Source organism: Pteropus medius, unplaced genomic scaffold (genome assembly GCF_902729225.1).
Source record: "Pteropus medius unplaced genomic scaffold, Ma_sr-lr_union100, whole genome shotgun sequence".
Classification (NCBI taxonomy): domain Eukaryota; kingdom Metazoa; phylum Chordata; class Mammalia; order Chiroptera; family Pteropodidae; genus Pteropus; species Pteropus medius.
In genome coordinates this window covers 12,636,944-12,664,757 of record NW_024353517.1, presented here as the reverse complement: position 1 = coordinate 12,664,757, position 27,814 = coordinate 12,636,944, and the positions used below count along the sequence as shown (strand labels likewise).

At 33.9% G+C, this 27,814-nt stretch overlaps 1 protein-coding gene across 1 annotated transcript in view; it reads right to left on the bottom strand.

Moving 5' to 3' along the window:
- Positions 1-1,606: 1,606 nt before the first annotated feature.
- LMLN (leishmanolysin like peptidase) overlaps positions 1,607-27,814 on the bottom strand; it is a 56,212-nt gene continuing 30,004 nt past the window's right edge. The window contains exons 12-17 of the mRNA XM_039850852.1: positions 21,864-21,974; positions 18,918-19,050; positions 17,070-17,229; positions 14,925-15,055; positions 10,819-11,029; positions 1,607-5,274 (exon numbers count right to left, since the gene is read on the bottom strand). Coding sequence (XP_039706786.1) covers positions 5,174-5,274; positions 10,819-11,029; positions 14,925-15,055; positions 17,070-17,229; positions 18,918-19,050; positions 21,864-21,974 — 847 coding nt within the window. The 3' untranslated portion in view covers positions 1,607-5,173. The remainder of the gene's footprint in view (positions 5,275-10,818; positions 11,030-14,924; positions 15,056-17,069; positions 17,230-18,917; positions 19,051-21,863; positions 21,975-27,814) is intronic.

Here is a 27,814-nt window from a genome sequence, read left to right as displayed (position 1 = left end):
CAGGGGATCTGGGGCAAATTCCCAGGGTGGTAGAGCCACTGACTCACCTGTCAGTCTGGGAACTGACTCTCCTCCCATATTTCACTTCTCCATTTTTCTCTTCCTAAGGGTTACTAAACACTTAAATATCACTTACCGGCTCCCTCTTTACTCTTGTCAAACCTACTGTAAGAAATGCAGATTTTACATACACATTTTATTTCCTTAGCAACAAGCATAAAGCTTCACAACCAAATCATTTTAAAACAGTGGCATACTGTGTTTTATTTAACCTCAATTAAGATTCAAGACTCTAGGGGCTGGGCTGGCAAGCTGTGCTGGGGCTTGCAACATTTGCTCTATTCTTTGTGGCTACCTCACATTAAATTTTCACATCCTCAGCCAAATACATCAAAACCTTCACTGTACACAGACTCATGGACACTTGTGTGTAAAAACATGTGAAATCTCTTCCGAATGACCTGCAGCCTTTTGAAATGTCATTAGGAGACCTAATGGGGCAAGGAGCAGGGGTGGTGGGGATGGAGCCAGGAAGTGTTTAGATATTGTAATTTAAATATTTTTAAATGAGACAATGTCAGAAATTTGTTGAATCACTGTTTCTGTTGAAATTTAAAAAATGTTAACGGCACTGAGTAGTAAAGTGGCATTGACTAAGGTATACTAATGTCTATAGGCAGAAAGTAACATTTCTATAGATATAAAATAGGAATGGTATTGGTCATCTACTAGAGATAGACAACTATCTCTAAATCAGTCCAATTTATTTTAAATATTAAAGAATGAACATTTGATGGAATATTAACAAAGCTGATTTAAATAAATTCTTACATTTCAGCAAATCTATGGGAGAAGTTATGACAGAAGACAATTTTATGTAATATGCCTAAATAAGCTATATCCTATGAACATATCAAAAGGTAGTATAAGTGGGTAACATGTAAGATGTAGAGAGGTTTATCTTCAGTACACTGTGCAAATAATATTGGATTTATTCAACTACTTGATGTATGTAGTTTTAGCTACTTACATGAAATATTTAAAGCTTTAAAAATCTAAATATTATTATTAAAACTTCCCACAAAGATTTCAGCTCAGCAATCATGTCACACAGGCTATGTTAAATCAGTTTCGTAAAGTGCTTGGCTCCATGCCACAGGGAAGAATGGCTCTAAGTGTACTTGGTGAAGGCATGTCCCAGGTACATACTCTTAACTACTTTCAGGTTGAGGAAGAATCACAGCCACAAAATACTTGCCAATATTGCAGAGTGTAGTACTTGAATGCACCAGGGTGGTCATGCAATGAGACTCCTGGCCCAGAGTACAGAACGAAAGGGAATGGAATAATCTTTAGCCAGAGGGGGCTGCCCTGAATTGATTTAGTCTGCTCTTTTCTGCTTATTTGAGGAGGGCTACTCCTTGTAGCTTTACAGAAAAACCATCCTCATTCTTTAAGTATGACAATTTTATTCTAGTAAGAAGAAAAACAATAGTTTCATAATAAAACACTTCATCTTCCCCAAATAGAGTGCATGGCTGCTGTGTTTGTGTTTCTCACTTAGGTTTTTAAAAACTGACAGTGTTAAGTAAAGACAAGATGAAGATTAGTTTCCATTTTTTTATTAAAGTTGTGTTTGTTCTAAGGAATATATTACACTTAAAGTTCAATACCATAAATAAAGATTAGCTCTTAAGTCTTCTATTTATCAAAAATGTAAACATAAAATTATTCATCACTCCCTCCCCAACCCTGACTAAATGTATATATTTAAAAAATGGTCATCCCTTTAGGTAAGTTCTTTCTTCAGAATGAATATTACAGACTTTGTTAAAGTATGTTACTCCTGGGCTGCAAGGACATGGCACAAATGACTGGTGCCCACTGTAAAACAGGTCTGTGGGGCTGTGACTGCTGTCCACCTCCTTCTGCCAGGACTATTCTAATGCCCTCAGAGACGGGCTCTTCTCTTTCCATTCAGTGTCCAAGGACATGGACAGTGCTAAGGCATCAAGCAAAGACACTGATGAACATGATGTGCAAGCTGGCTTACTCTGAGAGGTGGATCAGAGCCAGCAGTGGCCTAGCATTCTGGATAAGTATTAGTTATAGAATATTAGAGCTAGAAAGAGTCTGAGAAAGCATCTAGTCATTTTACAGATAGTCTCAATCAATGGGTCTTCTATATTAGAGACTACTGGTAAAATTTTATAGAATATTCTGGTATACTTATTCATGTTTCTTCCTAAAACTAAACTTCACTAATTTGTTTCATCTTCAAACACTGATAAACTCTAAGCCAACATACTAAGCTGAAACTAATTTTAAGCAAAATTTATAACATTTTTAGAATGTCTATTTGGTCTTAACACAAATAAGTATCCTTAAGAAATAAGGTTAAAGGATGTTCTTCAGAATAATATTAAAGGATTTACATTAAGACTTCCTAACTGCTTGCCAGTTTCTTTAAAGCTGTCAGCTCAAATCTTCTGACATGGCTTTTGCTTCCTTCCTATGAATTCTGTTCTTGAAAACCTGAGAGACAAATTCACTTGATACAGTTGGGACCTTAATACTATCAAAATGAACCTAAGTCTGAACTGAAAACTGAGGTAGTCAGTTTTTGTAAGCACTTGACCCTTACTGAGCTAGAAGGGAACTCCAGTCTACTATCCCCAAATCAGCTCCTCTCCATGCTCCTTCCCTACTCCAACTCACTTGCACTTTGGTTGCAGTCTGCTCAGTCTTTTTCTCAGTGAGCTGGTTTTACTAACATGAAGGGTATAACCTGCAATAGGATACTGACATTTAGGCCATTTCAAATTCTTCAGTTCAAAGCTGAATTCCAGCCCACTACTTCTGCATTGAAATCTCAGATTTTAAAAGTCTTTGTTTTTAGAATACTGTCATAATCTAAGTGACTAAAACATGCTTCTTAAAATTCCTTACAGGTTCAGCGGCCTTCTACATCTTCACTGAGTAAGCTATACAGAATCAGTGATAAGCAACCACTTTCAAGACTTGTTGAAGAGGAAGGAAGACACCAGCACATTTAGTTACCCTCAGAAACTCAAGATTTCTTAACATCATACTTTATCAAGTTTCATATTTGTGCAGAGAAAACACTGGGCTACCAGATTCCAAGCTTAATAAATATATATAGAAAAAATGTCCTCTATAATATTTTCTCCAGAAAGTCATTAGTGCAAATATAATTATATCAATAAAAAATAAAGCAAAAATATATTTCAAGTATAAAAAGCACCATGCTCAGAAACAATACTTCCTAAATGGCGTTACTGCACAACAGTCAAAATATAGTCAAACTTATCATTGTAAATCTCAAATGTATTATTAATCCATAGTATTTTTGGTGAAATTCTTTATACAACTTTGCAGGATGATTCACAATCACAATAGGTATGTAAGTTTAGATTTCTATGATATTCTTTAAAAATATACTCTACTTTTCTCTGACCTTGCACAATTTAAAGTATACATGACATAGGCAGAAAACCAAGCACTGGCCTGACACCTTTACTCTCGGCTTCTCTTTAGCTGAAGGTGGATATGCTAGAGACCTCCAGCTCTTCACAACGACAAATATCTTCAATTCAAAACTGTATATTTAAATACACATTTAAAATTTACGCATAAAAAAAGGTGACTTTCTTTTATGCCGGGTTTGCTCTTTGGCCCCAGTGCCAAATAGCTGGAATTATTCTTTCGTAATTATGCTACTTGCTCATTTAGCACAATTTCTTAAATAGAGTGCTCAATAACTATATGCTGAATTAAAGGGCCAACCAGTGAATAAATGAATAAAATCCTGTGGCATTATAAACACAGCTTGTCCAAGGGCTATGTTTTATAATGCCACAGAATTTTACTAGCTTTAGAGAGAAAAACTGGGCATCACACATCATTGCAAAATTTAATTAGTAAAGTGGGGTTGGTAAGCTCTGGTACCAGAGCAGAATTGCTTCTGTGGACCAGAATCTATGTGGTAACAGAAGTGTCAGAAGCAGGAGGTAAAGGACATCAACTCCTTTTAAAGCAAAGGCAACCTCCCAACTTCTGTGGGCTGAGCCACATTTGCGTGGTAAAGCAGACAGACCCTATCGCAGAGGCCCTACACCAAACCTACACTTTGCTGTCAGTAAGCAATTCAGACCATCTTGCTTCGACTTATATTCTTCCTCTTATACGTAAAATATTTTCAGATAGTTCTTCTGAAACAATTTCTAAGCCTACGTGAAAATAACTGCATACTTGTCTATACCAGAATTTCTTTTTATCTTCATTGTTCAAAAAGGAATAGTTCTATTTTTGTTGGATGACAGTTGTTGTAACTATTATCTGGAAAATATACAATTATGTTTTCTTCTGTTTTTATGTCTTCAATGTTTTCATAGGGCAGAGTATTTTTTCTCTCTCTGCTTCCACAGTTTTTCAATTCATTATTAAACTAATGGAAAATACAATTAGAATCAGAGCTCTTAAGACCAATGAGTAACAGACATAGCTGGAAGAAGGGCTACAAACACAATGATTCAGTAGCAAACTACTACACAGCTAGTTTGAAAAAGGCAAGCATGGTTAAATCATAACATTTAGCAAACCGTAATTTTAAAAAAGACTTTTTAGAACAATGATTTAAGTGGACCATGTACAGCCATTAAATTCAAAATAGTTATAATAGTGATGTAGAAATCTCAATCCAATTATCCTTCTAGGGACAATTTATACTTCTAGGGACAGGATCCACAGGTTATAATCTTGCAATAATTAGCTGTTCTTTAAATTATTACAGTATTGATAAACTTTCACATTGTTTTACGTTAATGAAAATGCTGAGGTATGTAATCTGAAAATTTCACCAATTATCTCATTTTCAACGGAAAACTTTAGGAAGGTTATGTATCCTGAAAAATAAAAAGACTTGGTGACTTGGAATTCGTTCTCCTTGTTCAAGTTCTGAGGCTGTTGCGTTGACAATGAAGAGTGACTGCTGTGAAGCTCTGCTTCAAGGTCTGATAGGGGTCAATACTTCCACGCCGAAATCAGGAATGCCACTTCTGCCATCCGCATAGGCTGGCACTCGCCCAGATTTTGTGCTTTGTTCACAAGAACAAGACACGAAGGAATGTCTCGAGAATCTACTTTTCCATTTCTAGTGCCATACACACAGAAGGAATCCAGCCAGCAGAGGAAACAGGTTGCCTAGTAGAAGCCAGAGGGTGACCACCAGGCCAGAGGAACAGGAACAGAGATCTAGGGTTGAAAAGAAAAAATTGACTTTCTAAAGACATTTTTGGAATAAATCACACTGACTAAATATTGACAGATAAGTACAGACGATTATTAAAAGATGAACAAGGACCACTTTGGAGAGCAGAATCAGGAATGACTTCCTGAAACCCAGATATGCAAAGTGGTTTTTTTTACATTTTTGAAAAAAAAAAAAAGAGAGAACAAAATGTTTATGTAGGAAGAAAAGATGCACCCACAATATCAAAGTTAAAAAACGGCACCCAAAAAGAGAAAAAAGTGTCTTTGTGTAGTATCCCAGCAAAGTTAAAGATGCTATACATGAAAGTATATTACAGTCTTGGCTATTCTGACATGGGAAGTAGGATTCTCTTCGGTTCTTCCTTCTCCCTTCTTCTAGGGTGACCATATAATTTATTACCCCAAATCAGGACATTTTGAGACAAGTGTTGAAATAAATTTCTAGTTCCAAGATGTAGCACTCCTACTCATGGTGCTACATCAGTAAACTGAAACTTAGATAAATTTCATGTGCATGATCAGAAACACAGTATATCTAGTCAGCCAATCTCCAACCACCGAGCCAACCCTGGGCTCTACGCTTATTTCCTTGTTTCTTGAACTTATGAAGTCAAATATGCAACCCCAGCCAATCAACATAAGCCAAGTGCTTCTTCCTTGTTTCCTGCTTGCAGCTCTTTTCTCTTATTTTGCAGGTCTCTGGACTCTTGAGAGTGGAGATTGCCCATTTCATGATGTGTGAAATAAAATTTGCTTAGATCAACTATTCTCTTTGATTGTTTTAACACAAGGAAATGCTATTAATAATTATACCAGGACAAAAGGCACATGGACTGTCCTAGGCAAACCAGGACATATGGTCCCCAATCTCTAAATAGATACCCATCTATTGTTCCCTGGTGGTCTAGTGGTCAGAATAGATATCCATCTAGCCACATCACCCCAGGCTTGATCTGGAAACAGTATAAGATTCTATGGGCTTTGGGCCCTAGAAATATATTTTAATTCAGCCATGAGTTATTCTCATAGCTAAAGCGATTTCCCAAAACATACCTCAGAATGGAAAACATTTTTAGAGCAGCCAAGAGACCAGATGAACCTGACTTTTTCTTAAGATGAGTTGTCCTTTCTAATATTTTGACTAGTAAAGACCCAACCAAGCTTCAAGTTTGACCTGCTTAAAAAGTAAGAAAAATAGGGCTGAATAGAATATAACATCAAGGTACTGGAGCTGGCTCTTCTGAGCACTAAATAGTGTGACATGAGTATTTTAAAAAATTATTTCACTGCATGTAATTCAGGTAAGCCATGGGGGAACTTCTGTTCTTCCCTAATGGAATCATCTGGTAATTGTTAAATGTTAGGAAAATCCCACTTAGCCAAGAACAGACCTTCTCAAAGTATGGTCCTTGGATCAACAAGAGCATCATCAGGAAACCTGTTAAAAATGGAAATTCTCAAGCTCTAACCCAGATCTTCTGAATCAGAAACTCTGAGGGTGATGCCTAGCAACTTGTGTTTTAACATGATTCTGATTCATGCAAAAGTTTAAGAAACTCTGTCCTAGAGCTAGCTGCATGGCCCAATACATTAGCCACTAGCTATATGTGCTACTTAAATTTAAATGACTTAAAATGAAATAAAAGTATTTAATTATTCAATCACACCAGCTACATTTCACACCTTTAACATGTGGCTAATGAGTACTGTATTGGACAATGAAGATTACAGAACATTTCCATCACCCCAGAAAGTTCTATTAGATAAGTTCTGGCCTAGAGCATCAGGTAGTGTGGTCTTGGCTGGAATAAGGAATGAAACCTGGAGTCCAATAACACAAGGCATTTCCCTTTATTTCATGATTCTCAATTTGGCCCAAAGGAAATAGGAGGAGAACTAGTTGTTTATCTACTTTTGGCACTAATATTTAACAAGCTATTAAAACATTAATGGCAGCTCTGGAACATTTGTTGTCTTTCAAAAGTACTGCACTTTCTGTGATAGTACTCTTTAAAAAGAAAGATTCAAAGAAGATGTTTCAAAATGAACTGGAGACGATCAGATCTGGGTTTTTACCTAAACCTCATTATTTATTATTAGCTGTGACAGTAGACACATTACCTAATCTCTTCGTATCTTAGTTTTCTCATGTGTAAAATGATAATTTCTACCTCATTAGTTTTTGTGATGATTAAATGCAATTATATAGACTTAAGGCACTTGGCTAGCATTTAATAAATAGAAACAAAAATAACCTCTACAATCTGAAGAGACCAGAAAGAATTTAGAAATAAATCTTTCAAATTTACTAATGGAAACTATCTTAGGCAATTCAGAACAACTATCTAATCAAACTCTAGCATTTGGAAGTGATGACTATAGAAAAGGAAAAAAGATGAAAGTTTTACATTCCAAAAGAAATTACAAATGTGAGAAAAGGCTATGTGAACTAACACCTGAGATCAGCAATAACAAAACTCAGAAGAATGTGAGGAGAAGAATATCTTTTCACATTATCTCTAGAATATTAGCATTTTAATGTTTTAAAAGCATATTTAAAAACCTAAAAAACATTTTAATTCATAACAGATTAAGATAATCATTTAATAAATATCTTAGGTTAATTCTAATTATTATTTTTCACATAAGTATATTAAAAGCATCACATCTAATTTTACAAGTTTGGTGGGTCATAAACCTATATTAAAAAGAAACAAACTATTTACTTAAAAAATTAGCATATGTAAAGCCTGCCATAGTCCGTGGCACACAATTCATTAAGGGCTTAGTGCGTGCTCTAATCACATAAACTAATAAATATGGCAAGTCGGAATATTTTAGAATTTCAACAGTGATACTTATAATGTTTAAAAAGCAATGCCTAAAAGACATCTATTCTTGTAATATTTTATATATTTTTCGAAATTGTAGTAATGATTTATAGATTACAATGTCTTTTTCAGCATGCTTCCTCATAGAACTGGTTAACAGGAAAAGAAATCACATTGTAGCATCATAATATCAGAAGGGCGATGGATAAAGATGGAGCAGGTTAAATAGAAGTAGAGTCTAAGACACAGGTTGATGGAGGTGGAGGAGGTGGGGTGGTTTGTTTTCTCTACTCTCCACTTCCTTTCCACAGATTCACCTGTCTTTGTCATGCTCCAACAATAGGATCTGATCATTTCACAGCACCTTACACTGGTCTGGCTTTCCCCACATTCTTTTACTGTACTCCTAAGATTTTTCTTTTTACCCCTGAACCAGCTGGAGTAACTCTCTTTTTATCTCAGCTCTCATTCCTAATGGCTTAATCCTTTCCCATCTCTTGGACGACGAGATATTGACAGTTTCTTACAGTTAACCCTGAGATTAGGTTTGAGGATGGGAACTCCATCAGAACCACCTACCTGTGGACTAGCAGCCCTCTAATTCTAGCCAAAGCAATCTAACAGTAATAACAAAAGTAAGTTATCCTACCAACTTCGAATGAAAAGTAAAAGTTAACTAAAAGTATTTAACACGACATACATATACTATATATACCACATCGAAAGAATCTAAGATTTTTTTATCATTTCAAACAATTCGTTGTGTCATTACTATTATAACTGCAGAAAACACAGCTCACTCACTGGAATACTGCGCAGAAAAGAGTTAACATAGCAGGCCTGAGAATGCCGTCCTTCAAAAGTCCTTCTTGTAAGGATGGCCTTTAGCTGGTGTCTAAGAACTGGCTTCCTCCAGATTTTGCCCCATTGCTGATTCTGCTTTGTATCTTTTCACCTTAACAAAACTTACCCACAAGTGCAACAAGAGATTGAGTCCTGTTGAGTCCTCAACACAAGTACTAATCTCCCAAATCTCACCTACTCATAGCTCATGTCTAGATAATGGCCGAGGAAATTAAATCTTAGAGGTGTCGAAACTTTGAGTTCCAAAGCGAATGTAGCCCTCCATTTTCGACCAGACCACAGAATAGGCAAAAGTTACACAGTTCCATTTAAAAAATACTTCCAGTTCAGAAAATAAAACATTGTATAAGATCTTTCTGTTCACACAGTCATGCATTGCTGAAGGAAGGGGAGGGGGAATGTATTCTGAAAAATGCGTCATAAGGTGACTTCGTCAATGTGCAAACATCATAGAGTGCACTTATACAAACCTAGATGGTATAGCTAACTATACATCTAGGCTATACGATATATAGCCTATTACTTGTAGGCTACAAGCCTGTACAGCATGTTACTGTACTGAATACTGTATGCAATTGTAACACAATAGTATTTGTGTATCTAAACATATTAAAACATAGAAATGGTACAGTAAAAATATGTACAGTAAAAAATGATACAGTAAAAAATGTTACAGTGAGAAATGGTACTGTAAAAAATGGTACAGTATAAAAAATAAAAAATGATACATCTGTATAGGGCACTTACCATGAATGGAGCTTGAAGTACTGGAAGATGCTCTGGATGAGTGAGTGAGTGATGAGTGAAAGTGAAGGCCTAGGAATGTTACTGCACTCTACTGTAGGCTTTATAAACACTGCCCCTTAAGCCCTCCCCCTGCTTTCTCCTGAGAGGGACAGATATAGAACATCGAAGCTGTCAGTGCTGCTCCACGAACAGGGATGTGAGCTGGACTGACTGGAAACATTGAAGGAGAAACTGGCTGGGTCCAGTGCAGACCACCATAACAGTGACTGTCGGGAGGGAGTGAAAGGTGGCCAGAGGATCAGTTGGAATAAGAAATCAAGATGGAGAGATAAAGAAACCCAGAAACTTGTCACAGCAATGTGGTTTTGGCTACCGAATGTTGGAGCAGTGGTCAGATTATTTATTAAAAAAAAAAAAAAAGAGGATGTTTCACACGGAGAACGTATAGAACTGACGCCTCAACGTTATGACTTTGGAAATTTGTTTTTGGTTCCGTTGAACCCATCTAGCACAGAAGGGTTCTCTCTGGCACTGAACTGACAGAAGAAATAAAACTTACCTAGGGTTCACATCATTACAACCTGAAAATATTTCCAAAGTAGAGGAATAGGCTGGCTCCACACTACCACAGAAAGCTTCTAATAAAGTGACAGTGGCACTTAACACTTGTTAAAGTAGCTCCTGTATCCTTGTACAGGATCTTAGGTCTTCAACAAAGAATTTACAGCAAGGTACTCTGAAGACCATCAAACTAGATCTAGGATAGCTGTAGTGCCCTCTGAATATATATCACTGAGGGGACAGGCTCCTCTATGCTGAGACAGGCCAATGGCTGGCTGGCTGAGATGTAATCTGTACACTCAAAATTGAGGGGCTACAAATGAGAAAGAGTCTATTACCAAGCCTCACAGATCTTGCTCCCATCACACATACACACAATCAGTGGTGGGAAAGAGATTTTCCCTATAAAATTACAATTAGAAGAGAAAATGATCAAATGGCCTGTTTTAGACTTTCCTTAAAGGGAATTTTCAAAATCTTATAAGAAAAGTCCCTCTCTACTCCAACCACAGAGACTACTCACCCAGAGGCAGAGCTCGGGTCAAGTTAGTAGCTGGAGGATCTGTTTCTGGGGGACAGAGCTCACAGAAGTCCCAACATGATGGGCAGAGCAGGTTTCCATCGTGAATCCAGCCATTCATCTGAATACTGACGGGTAGAACCTGCCCGGCCCGACTACACAAATATGAAATGTCCTGGACCCAAACCTTCAGACCTTGTGGAGAACAAGAAACCTTCAAATAGAAGAAAAAAACAAAGAAGATCAATAAGATTTTAGTATACAGGATTTCTCCTTCATCGTCAGGAAAATGGGTTAGTATTTACTAAAACTACTGGCTATAAAACACAATTTGGGGTATGGGCATATCTTTGATCTCATATAAAGAGAGTTAAGTTATTCAGGTTCTAAAAGCATTTCACTGTATGGTAGAAGTTTTAAAACTTTGAGTCTAGCACCTTTTTAAAATCTGATGAAAGCTATAGGCACTTTTCCTGAGAAATACAAGGACTCATATCTCAATAACAAGGAGTAACTAATGAAATCAATTTTAAAAAGCAAACACATTAAAGTTAACTTTTGAAAATTTTAAATGACTGTTTCTTCTTCAAAGTTGTTTTCTAAAAAGACTTCATATTAATTTCAATTATACTACTTCAAATATTTCTAAATCTTCACTCCTGCAACTATCTTCAAAGCAAGTGCATGCTTCTGAAAATGATGAATGGTAGCAAATTTTTACTTTACGAGTAGATGTAATTTTTGGAAATGCTCCCAAATTGCCCAGAACTGAGTTTGGTAAAGGTAGTTGACTAAACTGGTTAACACTAGGTTAATACAGGTGTGATACAAAGTAATAAACTGATTTTCTTAGATAGCTATTAAACTACTGCTAAAGGCAATTTCAAAAGAGGAGTTCCAAAAGTACATTTCAACAATGGAGTCATTTTTGAAATAACTCTATCATCAGTTAAGTTTAAATATAATAATCATTTAGAAATTTCAGGAAAACAATGAAGTGTAATCTCTTCCATAAGCCTGTCATTCAGTAACCCACACCAAGTAAATATCACCATAGTCTGAGTGCAATATAATCATCTTTTAAGTGAGAACTGAGTACCATGCTTAGTCCTGAAAAGTATACCAAAGAAGTCCACAACAAAGTACCTGTCCTATAGCAGCTTTAATTACGGAGAGAAGGGTGGGAAATGAATTTTTTCCCAAAAAAATTAGCAGTGTCAGACTGTTTTATAATTAAGAGTCAATAAATAGTAGAAACAAGAACAATAAAGATTAGAAAGTTTCATGGAAGAAAGAGCATTTATAGCCTAAGAATTTGGATTATAGAGAGGAAGAGACGTTGTAACCTGGCAGGTTGTGTCAGAGTCCGAGTGGTTGAGGAGGGTAACTGTGTAGGGGTGGGAGAAGGTGGAAGAGATGTCAACAGATCAAATAAGTAAGCATATTGAGAACAATGAGAGCCAGATTTCTCACCGTCAGAGAAAGGAGTTACAAATATGGAAAGGGAGAAAGTTAAATGAATCCACTTATGTTGGACTGAAATCAAAGATATTGGTATAAACTCATGTTTTATAAATCTATATCTATCTTTATATTAACTGTATACATATACGCACATGAGTGTATATATAAATTACATAATACATATATTTCCTAGCTCTGTCTACTAAGAGGGCCTGGGGAGAAGCTATATCCCAATAGCAATGAACAGTACATCTAAGCACCCAAATCTTAGTCTCTAAATATCACATTCCACTAAAAGAAACAAGAGCTCCATGGAGAAATGGGTGATTCTAGGCTTGGGCAAAGAAAGTAAAAATGGGCCTATAATATCTTATGCTAGAAAACAAGGAAATAGTCAAAGAAAGATATGGACATGACAGAGAACACAGAAACCAGCCCGAAGGGGCTCCCTCTGGCCAAAGCTGGGGTAATTTGAATATTAAAATAAAGAATGATAGTAATGGTACTATCCATTGAATAAAGTAGAATCCTTGAGTCAATACTGATATACATAAATAAAATGAAAGAATGATAAGAAATAAGTTATTGATATAGTACTTCCCTCCAAAATACTTAATAATTAAAGAGAATCAATTAAAACAGAAAAGGAGTAACTTGTTAGTGGAAAGGTCTGGTAGATACCAACAACATCACCAGTAAGGGGACAAATCAAAAGAGTATACCACTAGAACATGAGCATCGTGTCTGTGATATTACTGCCCCAAACACATTACTAGAATTTAATAAAACATCAGACAAACCCATATTGAGACATAACCTAGAAAACAACTGGCTCGTAATCTTTAAAAGTGTCAAGGTTATGAAAATCAAGAAAAGAATGAAGAACTATTCCAGATTAAAGAACAGAGACATGACAATTACACAACATGTATTATTAATCTTACTGCTACAAGGACATATTAGGACACTTGGTAAAACTTGAATAGGGTCTGAGAATTAGATATATCAATGTTAACATCCTGATTTTTTTTTTGGTAGTATTATGGTTATGTAAGATATCTTTGTTTGTAAGAAATACACATTAAAGTATTTGGGAATGAAGAGGAAGCATGTCAACAATTTACACTTACATGATTCAGAAAAAAAAAATTTTTATACTATTCTTGCGACTTCTCTGTCAAATTAAAAAAACGAGAACAAAACAGCTAATCCATATGTTAATTGTTTGGAAATCAAACACACTTTCCCACATAAATGGTATTAAATTAGCAAAATTAACTGACAACACTAGGTACAGGGAAGTCAAGCAGTATATTCAATCTTTGTAGATGGTATTACAAATCTGCATAATCCCTTTGCAGTGAGGATAGTGTCGATAAAACATTAAAATAACCTGAAAAGGTCCTCCTCCTATTATAGTTGTCACTGTTCTAGCTTTAATCTAATATTTATCCCCTGTAACCTAATATTCTCACTTATAAGGATTTATTTCAAAAAATAAAAAAGGGAAAATACGTATGTATACCTATAAAAGCATTTTTACATAGTGAAAAGTAAAAATTAACTCAATATATAACAAGGAAGTAACTTCTTAAATTATGATACTTTAAAATGATACAATGTTCTACAGCCATAAGTAATAAGTACCATTAGAATAACTTGGAAAGGGTGTTTTGCTCTGCATAAAAAGTACTAAGTGAAGGCAGTAAAACAAAATTACATATTGTGGTTACAATAGGTCAAAACTACATATTGAATCGATACATAAATCCTTAATGAAATTTATCAGAAAATGGTTGCTGGATTATAGCTGTCAAGTTATAGCTGGAAAGTGTTTTTTTTTTAATTGGCCTTTATAAGATTTCAAAGATAATTGTATATGAATTCTATGTGTGAACTATATCTCAATAAAACTGTTATCAAAAAAAATTAATTTTATAAGAAACTTTAAAAATAATAGTTAAATTCCCAACTACAGAAGTCCATTAAGCTCTTGAAGCTGAAATGGCACAACAAATTCTTATTTTTCAGTTTTCAGGATCGCACTCTCCTGACATCTATTAGTATGGTATGGAATATTCATTAAATTGGATGCTCCTACATTACAGAATGCCTGTATCTTAGAAAGTTCTTAATGAGGTGATACAGTCATTTAATACCAGACATGCAAATAAGATAATTAAGAAAACAGTCATTTGCCCTCTTTGGATTTCTAATTTCAAAAGAAAAAACCTATTATTACTCAGTAGTTGATTTATTAATTCTTAAATCTATGTTCTCTTCAGATCTCATAAATTTGTAACTTTTTTCCATTACAAAGTAATACCTGTTCAAGAACAAAATACATATTTTCCATTATTTCTTTAGGGCATATGCCAAGAAGTAAAATTATTATAAAACTTGCTGATATATAGCAATTATATATATTTTTTTATTAAACAAATGGAAAAAAGGCAATTTCTCTCAAAAAATGACAATATTTTCACAAAACACAAGCATCCAAACTAATATGTACATAAATAAACAAGATAAGTAAAATATTAATCAGTATATGAACTATAAAAAATGTATTTTAAAATATAAAAATCAAATAATGACATAAAATTACAATATTTGGTATAATTATTAATGATTATTTAGTTTACCTGATAACATCCACTTCCCCAGTCTGGGTAACTCAGCTTCCTTTCGCACTTTTCCATGACAAATGCTGATTTCTGAATTAGACAAACTGAATGAGGTCCGTACTTTTCAGCACCATAGTTTTTAAAAAGGTCTAAGGCAAACCAGAAAAGTTTTCTTAAAAATTGACTTTTGGCTTAAAGAATAAGAAATTGAAGCATTCCATTCTTATTATTAGAAGTTGCTTTAAAAGTCAAACATGTTTAATGGAAATTTTCAATTAAAAAAATCAAAAGAAAGAGAGCACCAAACTCAAACTGAGTTCTCAATAAAAGAATTAGTGGAAGAAAATCGTTACATCAGAAACAAGAGATAAAACTGGGCCTGAAGTATTTAAGTTAGATACGTAGAATAAATGGCACTAAGAATCACTTTACTGGTGGCCTAAACAGGAGTCACCTCCCAAGTGACCCATGATAGGATGAGGTTAATGATGTACATAATGAAAGTTTTTTCAGGGTGTTGCAACTTTTATAAAACTTTCTTATATTGATCTAGTCTCAGACTAAGCAAAAAGCTGCAGAGGTATGGGGTGGACTCGATGATCTCTAAATAGCTTATGAATGAAGCTCTTAAACCCAGCAATACTTTGAGCTCTTTACACTTAATACAAGTTTTATCTTTTGAAAGCAGAGTTCAATTAGCCCTTTTTGAAATATTATAAAGTATTTTATTTTGTTAGTTTTGAAAAATCTTAACTGTATAAGCTAAGAAAGAAATGTAATATAGAATTCTACATTTCTTTAAGAGTATTTCGAAGTCCTCAAAAACGTAGTAATCGGTATCTAAAGAAGAAAAAAGAAAAAGGAGGATTGGCAAACTACAACCCTTAGGCCAAATCCTGAGAGTTTCCTGTTTTTTATAAATAGTTTTACTAGAACAGGGCTACACTCATTTACATATTGTCCATGACTGCTTTCCCACTATAACAGCAGTATTGAGTAGTTGCAATACAGATTCTATGACCCATAAAGCCTAAGATATTTACTATCTTGCTCTTTCCTATAAACATTTGCCAACTCCAGCTCTAAAACAATCAAATGTGATACTATATCTTCAGCAAATCCATGATTGACAGATCTGTGCATTTCTTTTGCTTTAACATGGCACTGCTGGGTAGTTGTATCATAAATCTTTAGACAGTTATTAAGCTGGTGAGTGATGGAAAAAAATAACTGTACAAATTTGCCAGGTTTAAGAATAAGAGAAAAAAACATTATGGAAATTTAAAATTTAAATGACTTAGTCTGTAATAAAGTATGGAATAAGGGGAGGAGAGGAAAGACCAAGTTAAAAATTTTGATGACCATAGTGAGAAAACTACTTATTGTTGTGCATTATCATATGTGAGAACATTTTATTTACAGAGGTGGTAAGTATGAGCTCTAAGTATTATTGCTGAGTATCCAATTGCCATACCGTTTATTCCTTTGATAATCTGTTCATTTATATCTATAAAGAGAAAATAAGTAATATGGCAATACATCTTCCTAGCCATGGGACAATAGTATTACTCTGATATCTGGAAAATGACGTTACTTCTAAATTACGTAAAATGCACACTCCTCGGGGGAAGAAAAAATAGGATACCTAATATGATTAACTAAATCCAGCTCTCCATTGAAGGATCTTGCACTAACACCAATTAAATGGATCATTTAGTGTTTCCGTTCATTTGTGAAATTCGATAATATCTTCTCTATGTCTCTCATCAAGTTTTTAGAAGAATAAAATGAAATGATAAAAATGAAAGTACTTTTCAAATGAAAAGTGTCATACAGATATAAGGTATTATTAAAAAGTAGTGTGTGTATATACCTGTGCAAGTGCATCTAATAGCTTAACAATCCCTATATGTCATGGTTCTAAGCTCTTACTACATTAATTCATTTAATTCTCACAACTCTATGAGATAGGTCTTACTATCTCCTTTGTACAGAGGAGGAAACTGAGGCACAGAGAAGTTAAGTTACTTAAAACAGATGCATAGCAGTGGAACCACAATACAAACTCAGACAGTCTAACTCCAGGGTCGGTGCCCTTAATCACTATTTTACTGATATGTAACTGTAATTGTATACCACATTTCATTTCACTAAACTACTAACCTGGTTGATTTTCCAATATTCTACAATCTGAGCTGCGTTGATATTCACCACTTAAATGCCAACTGAATTCCTGACTGAAAGGGCAGTAGTCAGCAATTTCTACTGAACCACCATAATAAGGCAAATCTTCTGCAGGTATTCCACTGAGCTCATCAAAGTACTATAAAAAAATATATTAGGAAGGCAGGAAAGAAAAAAACATTCTGTATAATCAAAACAAAGTCCACAGGCAATTTAGAGCAACCCTCTAATGCTGTACAACACAAAGTAAATATTTATGTACTTTCTTCATATATAGTACAACACAAAGATAGTAATAGACTACCTCAACAGTATGTCAAAGTTGTAGTTTTAGAAATAAGCAAGGTAAGTAAATTAGTCTAAGTTTATTTTTTTTATTGGATGACTAATTTGACTAATATTTTTAAAGGATCAATTGGAAAACTTTTAAGAGTTGACAAGACACAAAACTAATGCATAAATACTGTAAATATATTGTACTTCAAGTATCTTCAGAAGACTTCATTTATACATTGTTTTGACAAATGCAAAAAATAACACTGAAAAAATAAAAGGGATCATATACATACAATACTCTGAACATGAAAGGAGCAAGGTACCAGATAAATCTTAAATATTTCATATTTTATACCAATTTATTGAATTACATTACTATACCTAGAAATATAGTTGCCATCTTATGGTGTCTGAAGCACTCGGTGAGGTCATAAACATAACAGGAAGCTCAAAATTTAGCAGCAACATTTTTAAGTTAGCTATCATTTCTGACTAAAGAGTCCTATGAAAATAGCAAGCAGAGCTGAGGCTTTTTAGTGATAGCCATGGCAACAAAAGGACAAATCAGAAATTCAGACTGAACATGTAGGACCACTCCTTCACCTTTTAAATCTCATAGTCAAATCTTTTCTAAAGCAGAACTTCCAAGCCTTCTAATTAATTGGATTAGAGTACCTCAGTTACTTTCTTTAAAGAACCTTGTTTTCTATATAAATTAGAGGAAATTAAAGACAGATTGTGTATTTTATTATTATTATTTTCAATTACAGTTGATATTCAATATTATTTTTTATTAGTTTCAGGTGTACAGCATAGAGGTTAGACATTTATATAATTTACCAAGTGATCTCCCCAGTCAGTCAAGTATCCACCTGGTACTATACATAGTTATTACAATATTATTGACTATATTCTGCATACTGTACTTCAAATCCCATGAGTATTTTGTAACTACCAATTTGTACTTCTTAATCCCTTCGCCTTTTTTACCCAGTTCCCTAACCCCCTCTCCCATCTGGCAATCATCAGTTTCTATCTATGAGTCTGCTCTAATTTTGTTTGTTCATTTATTTTGTTCCTTAGATTCCATATATAAGTGAAATCATATGGTATTTGTCTTTATCTGACTTATTTCACTTAGCATAATACCCTCTAGGTCCATCCATGTTGTTGCAAATGATAAGATTTTTTTTTCTTTACGGCTGAGTAGTATTCTACTGTAAATATGTACCACAACTTTTTCGTCCAATCAGGACAAAGACTTTGGAAACAATTAGAAAGAAAAGACAAGCAGTTTAAAAATATTTAGATCAATAGAAATAGTCTAAATGCCTCTTACAATTTCTACAAGGCATTGCTAGATATGAATTAAATGCTATCAATCAGCACATTAGTTATAAAGAAATGGAGGAATTCCTCAGTTTTTTTCTGACTTAAAAATAATGGGGCCTTCTAAATTGAAAAACTTAAGAGAATTCATTCTTTTAATTCAAAATGGAAACCTCTTTTTAGAATGTTAATTCCTAAAATTGTACCCCAAACAAGTGTTACCTGGTATTCTCGAGGCAAAGGTTTTGGAAACTTCTGCAAATTACACACTGCAACTGCTCTCTGGTCTTGCCTGCATGTTAACTGCAGTGGATTACTTCTGAGAGTGTCACAGTAAGGACTCAGCATCTGTCTCCTGCACACAAAGATAACCATTACAAGTCTATTCTAGAGTTTATCTTTTCCATTATAATTTCAATATGTTTTAATAGCTTAAAACTTTGCCAAATGAGGTTACAAACTTATTTTTCAAAGGGTAAAAGGAATGCTTAATGTAGATGTGAAAGATTAATGCTAGATGCATTATAACATTATTTCGCTGTTAAGTAAAATCTTATTTATCTCTTTCTCTGCTTTTATCAGTAAAATGGAGTTTGAAGATCTGATTTGTATTTTTATGACAAAAAAAATGGAATTCCAGATCCTGCCTAAAAACACAAACCTTCATAACTAACAAATAGAGTTGCAGAAGCAGATGAAGATGATGTCCCCTCTGTCCTGCAGCTACAAAGAGTGAAACACTTCCCATGCCATAACCTAACTCATGGAATCCTACCTGATAATTTGGTAAACTGAAAACATTCACAAGACAATCCTTTTATCCTGTGCCAAACGAAGATTGTGTGAATTTTCCTAATTGTTACAACTTATACTTTACTGTGTTAAATCTAATACTGGAAGTACAACTTGGTAAAAGGGATCCTATAATTCTCCAAAGACATCAGAATCTGTTGCACTGTCTTGTCAAAATACCTTCAAACAAACCGATAACTCTGATCGTCATCTTATTGAAAATTATGTTATATTACTATTATAATAGTAATGTTATAAATGAAATTACAATATTCCTAAACAATATAAATCCTATTAAGACTGATCTGCCAAATTGTAATAGGATCACTGGTATTTTTCCTCTTCTCCTACATGCTTGTTAAAGAAAAAACAAGCGTAGGTTAGATTTCTTATTTTAAGGAAGATTGACAGTTGCCTCATTTAACTTTACATAGTAGAACAATAAAACATCTCTAGGGAATTATAGCTTCCTGAGATAAAATGCATGAAATACCTACTAGTCTTTGGTAAACTTGAAGCAGTACAGTTTAATAAAAAAGCAAAGGTACTGAAGTCATTACACAGGCTTGGTTTCAAATACTATCTTAATTTGGTATTTACTTAACTTTCCTGAGCTTCATCTGTAAAGCACTCAGTGCCTAGCACACATAAGTTACTCAATAAATGTAATTTAACTGTAAATACCATTTTTATAAAATCTTCATATAAGGCAATTTTATATGATAAAGTTTCTAATGAATATGATCAGTAGTTCTTATTAAGGTACTTTCTCGATACCATGAAATGCATTTCCTTTTTCTCTAAAATAAAACAATACATAATATTCGCTTTAAATTAATTAAAAATGAGTTTTGTCTAAATGAATAAAAAGTAATAAGGAGGTAAATATATGGATTTTAAAAATTCCAAAATTAGAGTTGTTCAAGATTCATGGCTTACAAATTCTACAGCCACACTGCCGTAAGGGTGGAGCCCTAATCTGATAGGACTGGTGTCTTTATACCAGAGGAAGAGAAACCAGAGTGCATTCTCTGCTATATGAGGACACAGTGAGAAGGCAGCTGTCTTTAAGCCAGAAAGAGAACTCTCATCAGAAACCAAATTAGTAGGTACCTTGATCTTAGACTTTGCAGCCTCCAGAATCGCAAGAAAATAATTTCTGTTGATTAAGCCACCCAGTCTGTATTTTGTTATGGCAGCTCAAGCAGACTTAAGACATCAATGGCAATAAAAGTACAACTATTGAAATTTGTGGGACATAGCTAAAGAAATGCTGAGAGGGAAATTTACATCACTGAATACACACATCAGAAAAACATAACATCTAAAATCAATAATTAAGAGTCTAAAGAATAAACTGAAAACAAGCAAAAGAAAGGCTATAATAAAAATAAGAGCAGAAATGAATGTATTTGAAAACGGAAAAAAAAGGAAAGACATCAATGAAACAAAAATCTAGTTCTTTAAAAAGACTAGTAAAATTGATAAACCTCCAGCAAATGTTAAAAAAAAAAAAACAAAGAGAAGAAAAAAATCAAAGGATTTTTTTCATTTATTATAATTTTTTTCACTCATAATAAATACAATATATAGTGATTCATTATATACAGTATGAATCCATTTATATAACATTCTTGAAGGAACAAAATTACAGAAATGAAGACAACTACTGGTTTTCAGGAGGTAAGGAGGGATTGAGGTGGGAGAGAAGTGAGTGTGGCTAAAAAAGGGAAACAAAAAGGATCCTTGCAGTGATCCAGATGTTCTGTGTCTGACTGTATCAGTGGCAATATCCTGGTTGGGATTATACTTTTGTAAGATATTATCAATCAAGGAAATTGGATAAAGTATATATATGATCTCTGTATTTATATTTTTACAATAGCATGTGAATCTCCAATTATCTCAAAATAAAGGGTTAAAAAATACATTTATAACATATAACATAAACGTGAGTATGTGTGTGTGTATCCCCCCAAAATGGAGATTGTATTTTAAAAAGAGCTTGCTATTGAACATGATATTCATCCAGATATGATATTCTTCCTAATACCTTCATTTTTGATACTGAATCAACAAATGCATCTATATCTGAGTGCATTTTCTGAATAAAATAAGAATTAAGGCATAAGAAAATTTTTGCAATACATGTATTTATGAATTACAATCTAAACAGAAATGCTTTACGGCTCTGGCTCCCATGCTGTAGATTTTTTTTAGTATACGATTTAAAACAATACTGCAGCTACTTGCTGTATTATCACCAAGCACCATATGGCTTCCTATGTGTTTTGAAATTGAAAACAGACTCTAGATAAAGAATAAAATCAGAAATAAATCACGTTATCAAAGGCATTAGAGGAAATATATTCTTACTTTTTTCTCTGCTGATCAATCCAGAATTTACAGCTCTTCTTGACAAAGTCACAGCCCATTCCTCGGCCCCAGTCTAACTTCTCAGCCATGCTATAATTAGCTTTATACCAGCTGCAGAAATAATTCAAACAAAGCACTTTTTATTACTGTCATTTAAAAAACAATTCCAGCATATCAATGACAAATCTCAACAATGAGCAAACTAGGACCTTAAAAAGGATTTTGGTGACCATCACCAAAAATAAGCATTACGAAGAAACTCTTCTCTACACAGGGATTGCTGCACAGGATCACTGGAGCAGGCACTAGAAAACCTCAGCCTTATGGTGAGGGTACTTTCATATTTGAAAAAACGAAAACAAACATTTCTATTGTAATTTCCAAAGATGATAGTAGTCACAGAGTAGAAAGTGGTTAAGGTGTAAGACAAAGGAATAAAGGTCAAAGAAACAGAACAAATATGAGAGAAAAAGAGAAGGGAGTAAACTGAGGAAGAAACAGTAGAATTACTACTTGGCTAGCCTTTACATAATCTGATTCAGTTGGCCCTAGTTTCTTGCTTCTCTGGCCTTGATTTTGTGACATTTCATCAATACAGGCCCTACTTGAGACTAACCATTGCACCATAAGACAAATGAATACTATGTCCAATATGTATAATGACATGTATCCACAAATGTACATTTCTTTTTCTTTCTCTCTAAAAATCAATAGAATACCAAAAAAGGATTGCTTTGTAGGTAGTAAGGGTAAATAAACATTGCTACATGAAACTTTGGTTCAGTTTTATATATAATAGCTAATACTTAGTTGGCACTCACAATGTGCCAAGTAGTGTACAAAGGGCTTTATATATATTAACTCACTGAAGTGACATAAAACTCAGTGAGGTAAGTATCACTTTTATTACTATTTTATAGATCAAAGAACTGCAGCAAAGATACAGCAAGTAAGTGGCACAGCTGGAAATTTGAATCTAACGTTCTGGCTTCAATGTCTGTGTGCCTTTTTTAAAAAAATTGAGACATAATTCACATGTCATAAAATTCACTCTTACAATGTATATAACTCAATGTTTTTAGTATATTCGCAAGGGTATGCAACAATTACCACTATCTAATTTTAAAATATTTTCATCATCCCCTCAAAAAAACAATGTACCCATTAGCAGTCACTTCCCAGTCCCTGGCAACCACTAATCTTTCTGTCTCTATAGATTTGCCTATTCTGGACATTTCATAGAAATGGAATGCATTCTTTTGTATCTGGCTTTTTTCACTTAGCATATTTTTAAGATTCATACATGTTGTGGCATGTATTAGTACTTCAATTCTTTTTTGATTTTATTTTTTAGAGCAATTTTAGGTTCATACCAAAACTGAGTGGAAAGTACAGTTTTCACATATCCCTTGCCCCTTCAACATACATACTCTGCCCCTCTATCAACATACTTCAATAGAGTGTGCTACATTCGTTACAATCGATGAACCTACACTGACACATCATCATCACCCAAAGTCCATAATTTATGTTAGGGTTCACTCTTGGTGCTGTACATTCCATGGGTTTGGGCAAATGTATAATGTATAATGTATTTGTTCTTAATCATTATACATGTATGTGAGTACTTTGGTCATGATATATTACTTTCTGTGGGAGATATTATGCTTAAACGATTACAAAAAGACACTTGGATAGAATGTATGAAGACCTTTGGGCAGTAGAAAGGACCATTTAAGATGGAGGGAGACAGAATTAAAAATCTACTATAGTAATCCAGGCAAAAGATAATGGTAGCCTTGATAAAGGAGTGGTGACCAAAAAAGTAGAGATTCCAAGGATACTGAGGAACTAAAAATCAAGCAAGATTCATGACTGATTGGATGTGAGAGGTGGAGAGAAGAAGCTGTCGAGGATGATTCCCAGGTTTCTGGATGAATAAATCATAATGTATTTTACTGGGAGAAGCAACTCAGTTAAGCTAAAGTCATACAGATTTTTGAAAATTAATTTCTATGTCTATGATTATAAAATATTGCCAGAAATTTAGAAATGTATGGTCCATGTTGCTTTTGTGTTGCCTGAGAAAAAGCAAAAAAATGCTTTAAAATTCACCACTGTCATGATTTCATTAGTGACTCATATACTCCACAGTGTTTCTATATCCTACTGGTATCTTTAAAAAACTGGCATTGTTTAAAAAAGGGCTATAAATAGGTTATTAAGCAGAGCAGCAGGAACACTTCTGCTGGCAATTGCTTATTCAGGGATAAAAAGGTAAGAGTTAAAAGGTTTTTTTTCCTTTTTTCTCTTACAATTATACGAATTTTCTAACTTAGTCAACTGTAAAGTAGGACAAACAATGGCAACCTAGTAACAATGAACAAAGTGCTTAAGCTGTAGTTTCTAAAAACCATTAAAAGGAACCAGTGCTCCTTGGAAGACTGGCTGATGCCTAGATTTAAGACAGACTATGTGCTGATCATCCTGGTACACCCTGCTATATCAGAAAACAAGGAAGCTCTCAAAAACCAACCAGTCTTGTCAAAAGGACTCAGGAGTCGGCAAAGAAAAAGACTCCCATTGGAGTCATTTAAAAATAGTATTCTATTCCTTTACCAGAAAGTTCTACTGCTTTAAAAACCAGGAATCTATACATCACCGATTTCATTTATAATTTTAAAAATTGTTTAGTCTTTCCTTCATATTAGCATAGTCTCTACTTATTGGAAAATAAATCTCATAATACCAGGAATTTTGTTCTATTCATTACTATACCTCAGGGTCTCAAATATTTATTGAATGAATGTAGTTGTTACGGGTAATAAATAGCTAACTGCACAAAATTCAAAGAATGTTTTACTTCACTGTAAAATGTCTGTATTTTCTTAAGCTAATATTCATTTCATCTTAACCTTAACATTAATCTTAATATTCATTTAATTTTAATAAATAATTCATATAATAAATAATCTCATAGTTGTCTTACCCAGTGTCCTCCATTAATGCCAGAGTGATTCGAGAGAGGACTCGGTTCTGGGTGTGAGAACCAGTCATTGCTTCATTCTGAAAATCACCAACAGGTTTTAATTACAAAACTGAACACCTTGCAACTCTCAATAATTTCTGGGATTACTTTGATGTATATTTAAAATGCCTCAAGTGTGAGAAGCTGATGAAATATATTCACTTAAAATAATGAAATCCATAAGCCCTCTTTAAAAAGACAAGACTGGAGCTTAAAGTAAAATCTACTCTCTGCCTCAAATGTATATATTGTGTATAATTTTCCTTAAATGGCAGATGACCAGCATTTAGAACTGTGTGATGAAAGTGAAAATAAATATATGAAAACAGAAATACTATAAAAATATTCCACTATCTACGCAAAGTAAGGGAGTGGTTGAGAAAGATGCCCAGATAATGGAGCATAGGGAATACTTACCTGAATTACATGGAAATGCTTTCATAACCCTCAACCTTGTGATCATAGAAATACATATTAATATGCAAAACAAGTAACACAGAATCACAGGATCAAAGGATTTGCATGAGGGACCTAAAATATCATCAAGGTCTACTATCTACCCAATATTTTAATTCCTATCATAAAATTCCTACCAGTAGGTCACCTAATGGTAGGTACTTCACTGCCTCTTAAGAAAGCATATCCATCTTTGGGGAACTCTTGATTATTCTTTGAATATTTATGTTGAATATTAGATGGTCATTTTGAGTACTTTAATATCATCTTTTAAAAAAATAGTTCTACTGAAAAGTAAGTTTTCATTTCTTGCCAGTCTACAGCTTTCTAAAGGAAATCACTTGAGAAAACTACTTAAGGAAAATATACAAACTGAAATTCCCGTGGGAGAAATAAGTGTATCTTTCATAAATTTCCATCACTGTTACTTTGTGATCACCTAGATAAGAACAGTCAGCATTAATCTCTTTTCATAATTTTGCTAACTTGGGTCATGATATATATAAGCTACAACTATCAAAGGAGCCAAATAGATCTCTAAAAATAACTCACACACACAGACACATACCGCCTTTGACCTAGAAATTCCACTTCTAGGGATTTATCTTTTCTCTTTCTATGTACAGAAATCTGACCTTGAGTTAACTTTCTAGTTCTGCTCCCCTGGAAACCTGATAAAGGTGGAATGTCAACTGTGTTACCAAGCAACACTACATAGGGAAAAAGACCTCCTGATATTTCTCTGAACTGGGGATTACTACAAGTGAACACAAATACCTGTTGATAAGCCACAGTCTGGGACTTCTCTGTATGCAGTGACTCTTATAGGTATGTCCCTTATAGGGATCTGGAAGTCAAGTCCACAGAACTATTAAAAAAGATATTGGTTCTTATTTGGGACATGATACTTCTAAGCCAGGCTGGTTCTTACACCCATTTGTAATGGTCTTGTGCTCCTATATTTAAGCTGGAGGGGGAAGGAGAGAGGCTCCTGAACTGCTGTGTGGAGCATGCTGTGCTTTTTTGTATCCTTCTAAGTGAATGTTTTTTCAGTGTGACCAGTTTAGGTCTTGTTAGTTTGATTGTTTAATTGAACCTAAGAACAACCACTAAAACAACATTTCTAGAAAGCATTGCAGATATAAATATGTTGCTCATCACAATACTCATTACAATATTTTTTAAATAAAAAATTTAACACAATTGTTCATTAACACAGGAATGTTGGTAACATTCATATAATACTGTGTAGCTGTTAAAAAATGAGTAGATCCAATATACAGTCTATTTTGCTAAAGCATGTGTTTCCATATGAATGAGGTCACGTGAGACTGGTAAATAAGGAAACAATGACAGTGTAATAAGGACTCATGATGGTTCACAGTGATTTTTCCCTGGATGTCACTGTTTTATATAATGGAGCAAGAGTGGCTAAATGCAGCACATACTAAGACAAGCACACACAGCAACAAAGAAAAGCTGTGTGCACAGTGCACTGCTCCATGTCCACTTATCCCACGCTCTTCCACTGGCTTGGTATGACCAGAGGCTCTGTCTTACAAGTGCTCGTTGCTTGGTTCTCTCTAATTTGCGTACATTTTACTCTTTTTCTCCATTACTCAGATTTATAGTCTATCCAGCTATCATTACTTTTTGTTGTTGTTGTTAAATGTAAAGAAATACTAGAGTAAACATAGTTTATTTATTAGAAGTATCATGTCTTTTTAAATCAACTTAGCACTTGGATTATGACTTGTTTTTGTTAGTGCTCTGGTATTTGTTTTTCCCACAAGCCTTGTTATTTTTAGTGTTCAATTTTGAAGAAAGAGGTTTTTTAGGAAAGCATACATTGCACTACAGCAGAAGCACTTGTACTATCTTGGAAAAATGTTTAAGATATATCATTAAGTGAAGAAAGTTGCATAAATGTACGAACCTATTCTTTTAAAAATGTGTGTTACTGTGTGTATCTCTACATATGTATATTTCTGAAAGGATATATAAAAAACTTAAATAGTGATTACATCAGGAAAGTGGATTTGAAAAGCTAAAGGGGCCAAATGACTTAAATTTTTTTTTTTACTTTGTAAGCTTTTATACTGTTTAAATCACTTTACCATGAATCAGAATTACTTTTATTAAAGAAAAAATATGTCTAGTAGAATTTTAAAATAAAATAACCTCTAATAACCGTTTTTCCCAATGGTTGAGCTCAGTGCCCATACCACCTTGATTTTCAAGTTCCATTCCTTCCAGAATTGGACAGTTAAAATGTTTTCGTGCTTCATCCTAAGAATCAGAAAAAAATATAAATCTTATAAAAGTGCAATAAAATAATGGCAAACTCTTTATTACACAAGATATAATAAAGTAGACATTAAAGAATTTCTTTGGTGAGAAGAGAGATATAGTGTTTTTAATATAATTAAAATATTTTGATACTCTCATACTCTTCTTTGCAAATAAA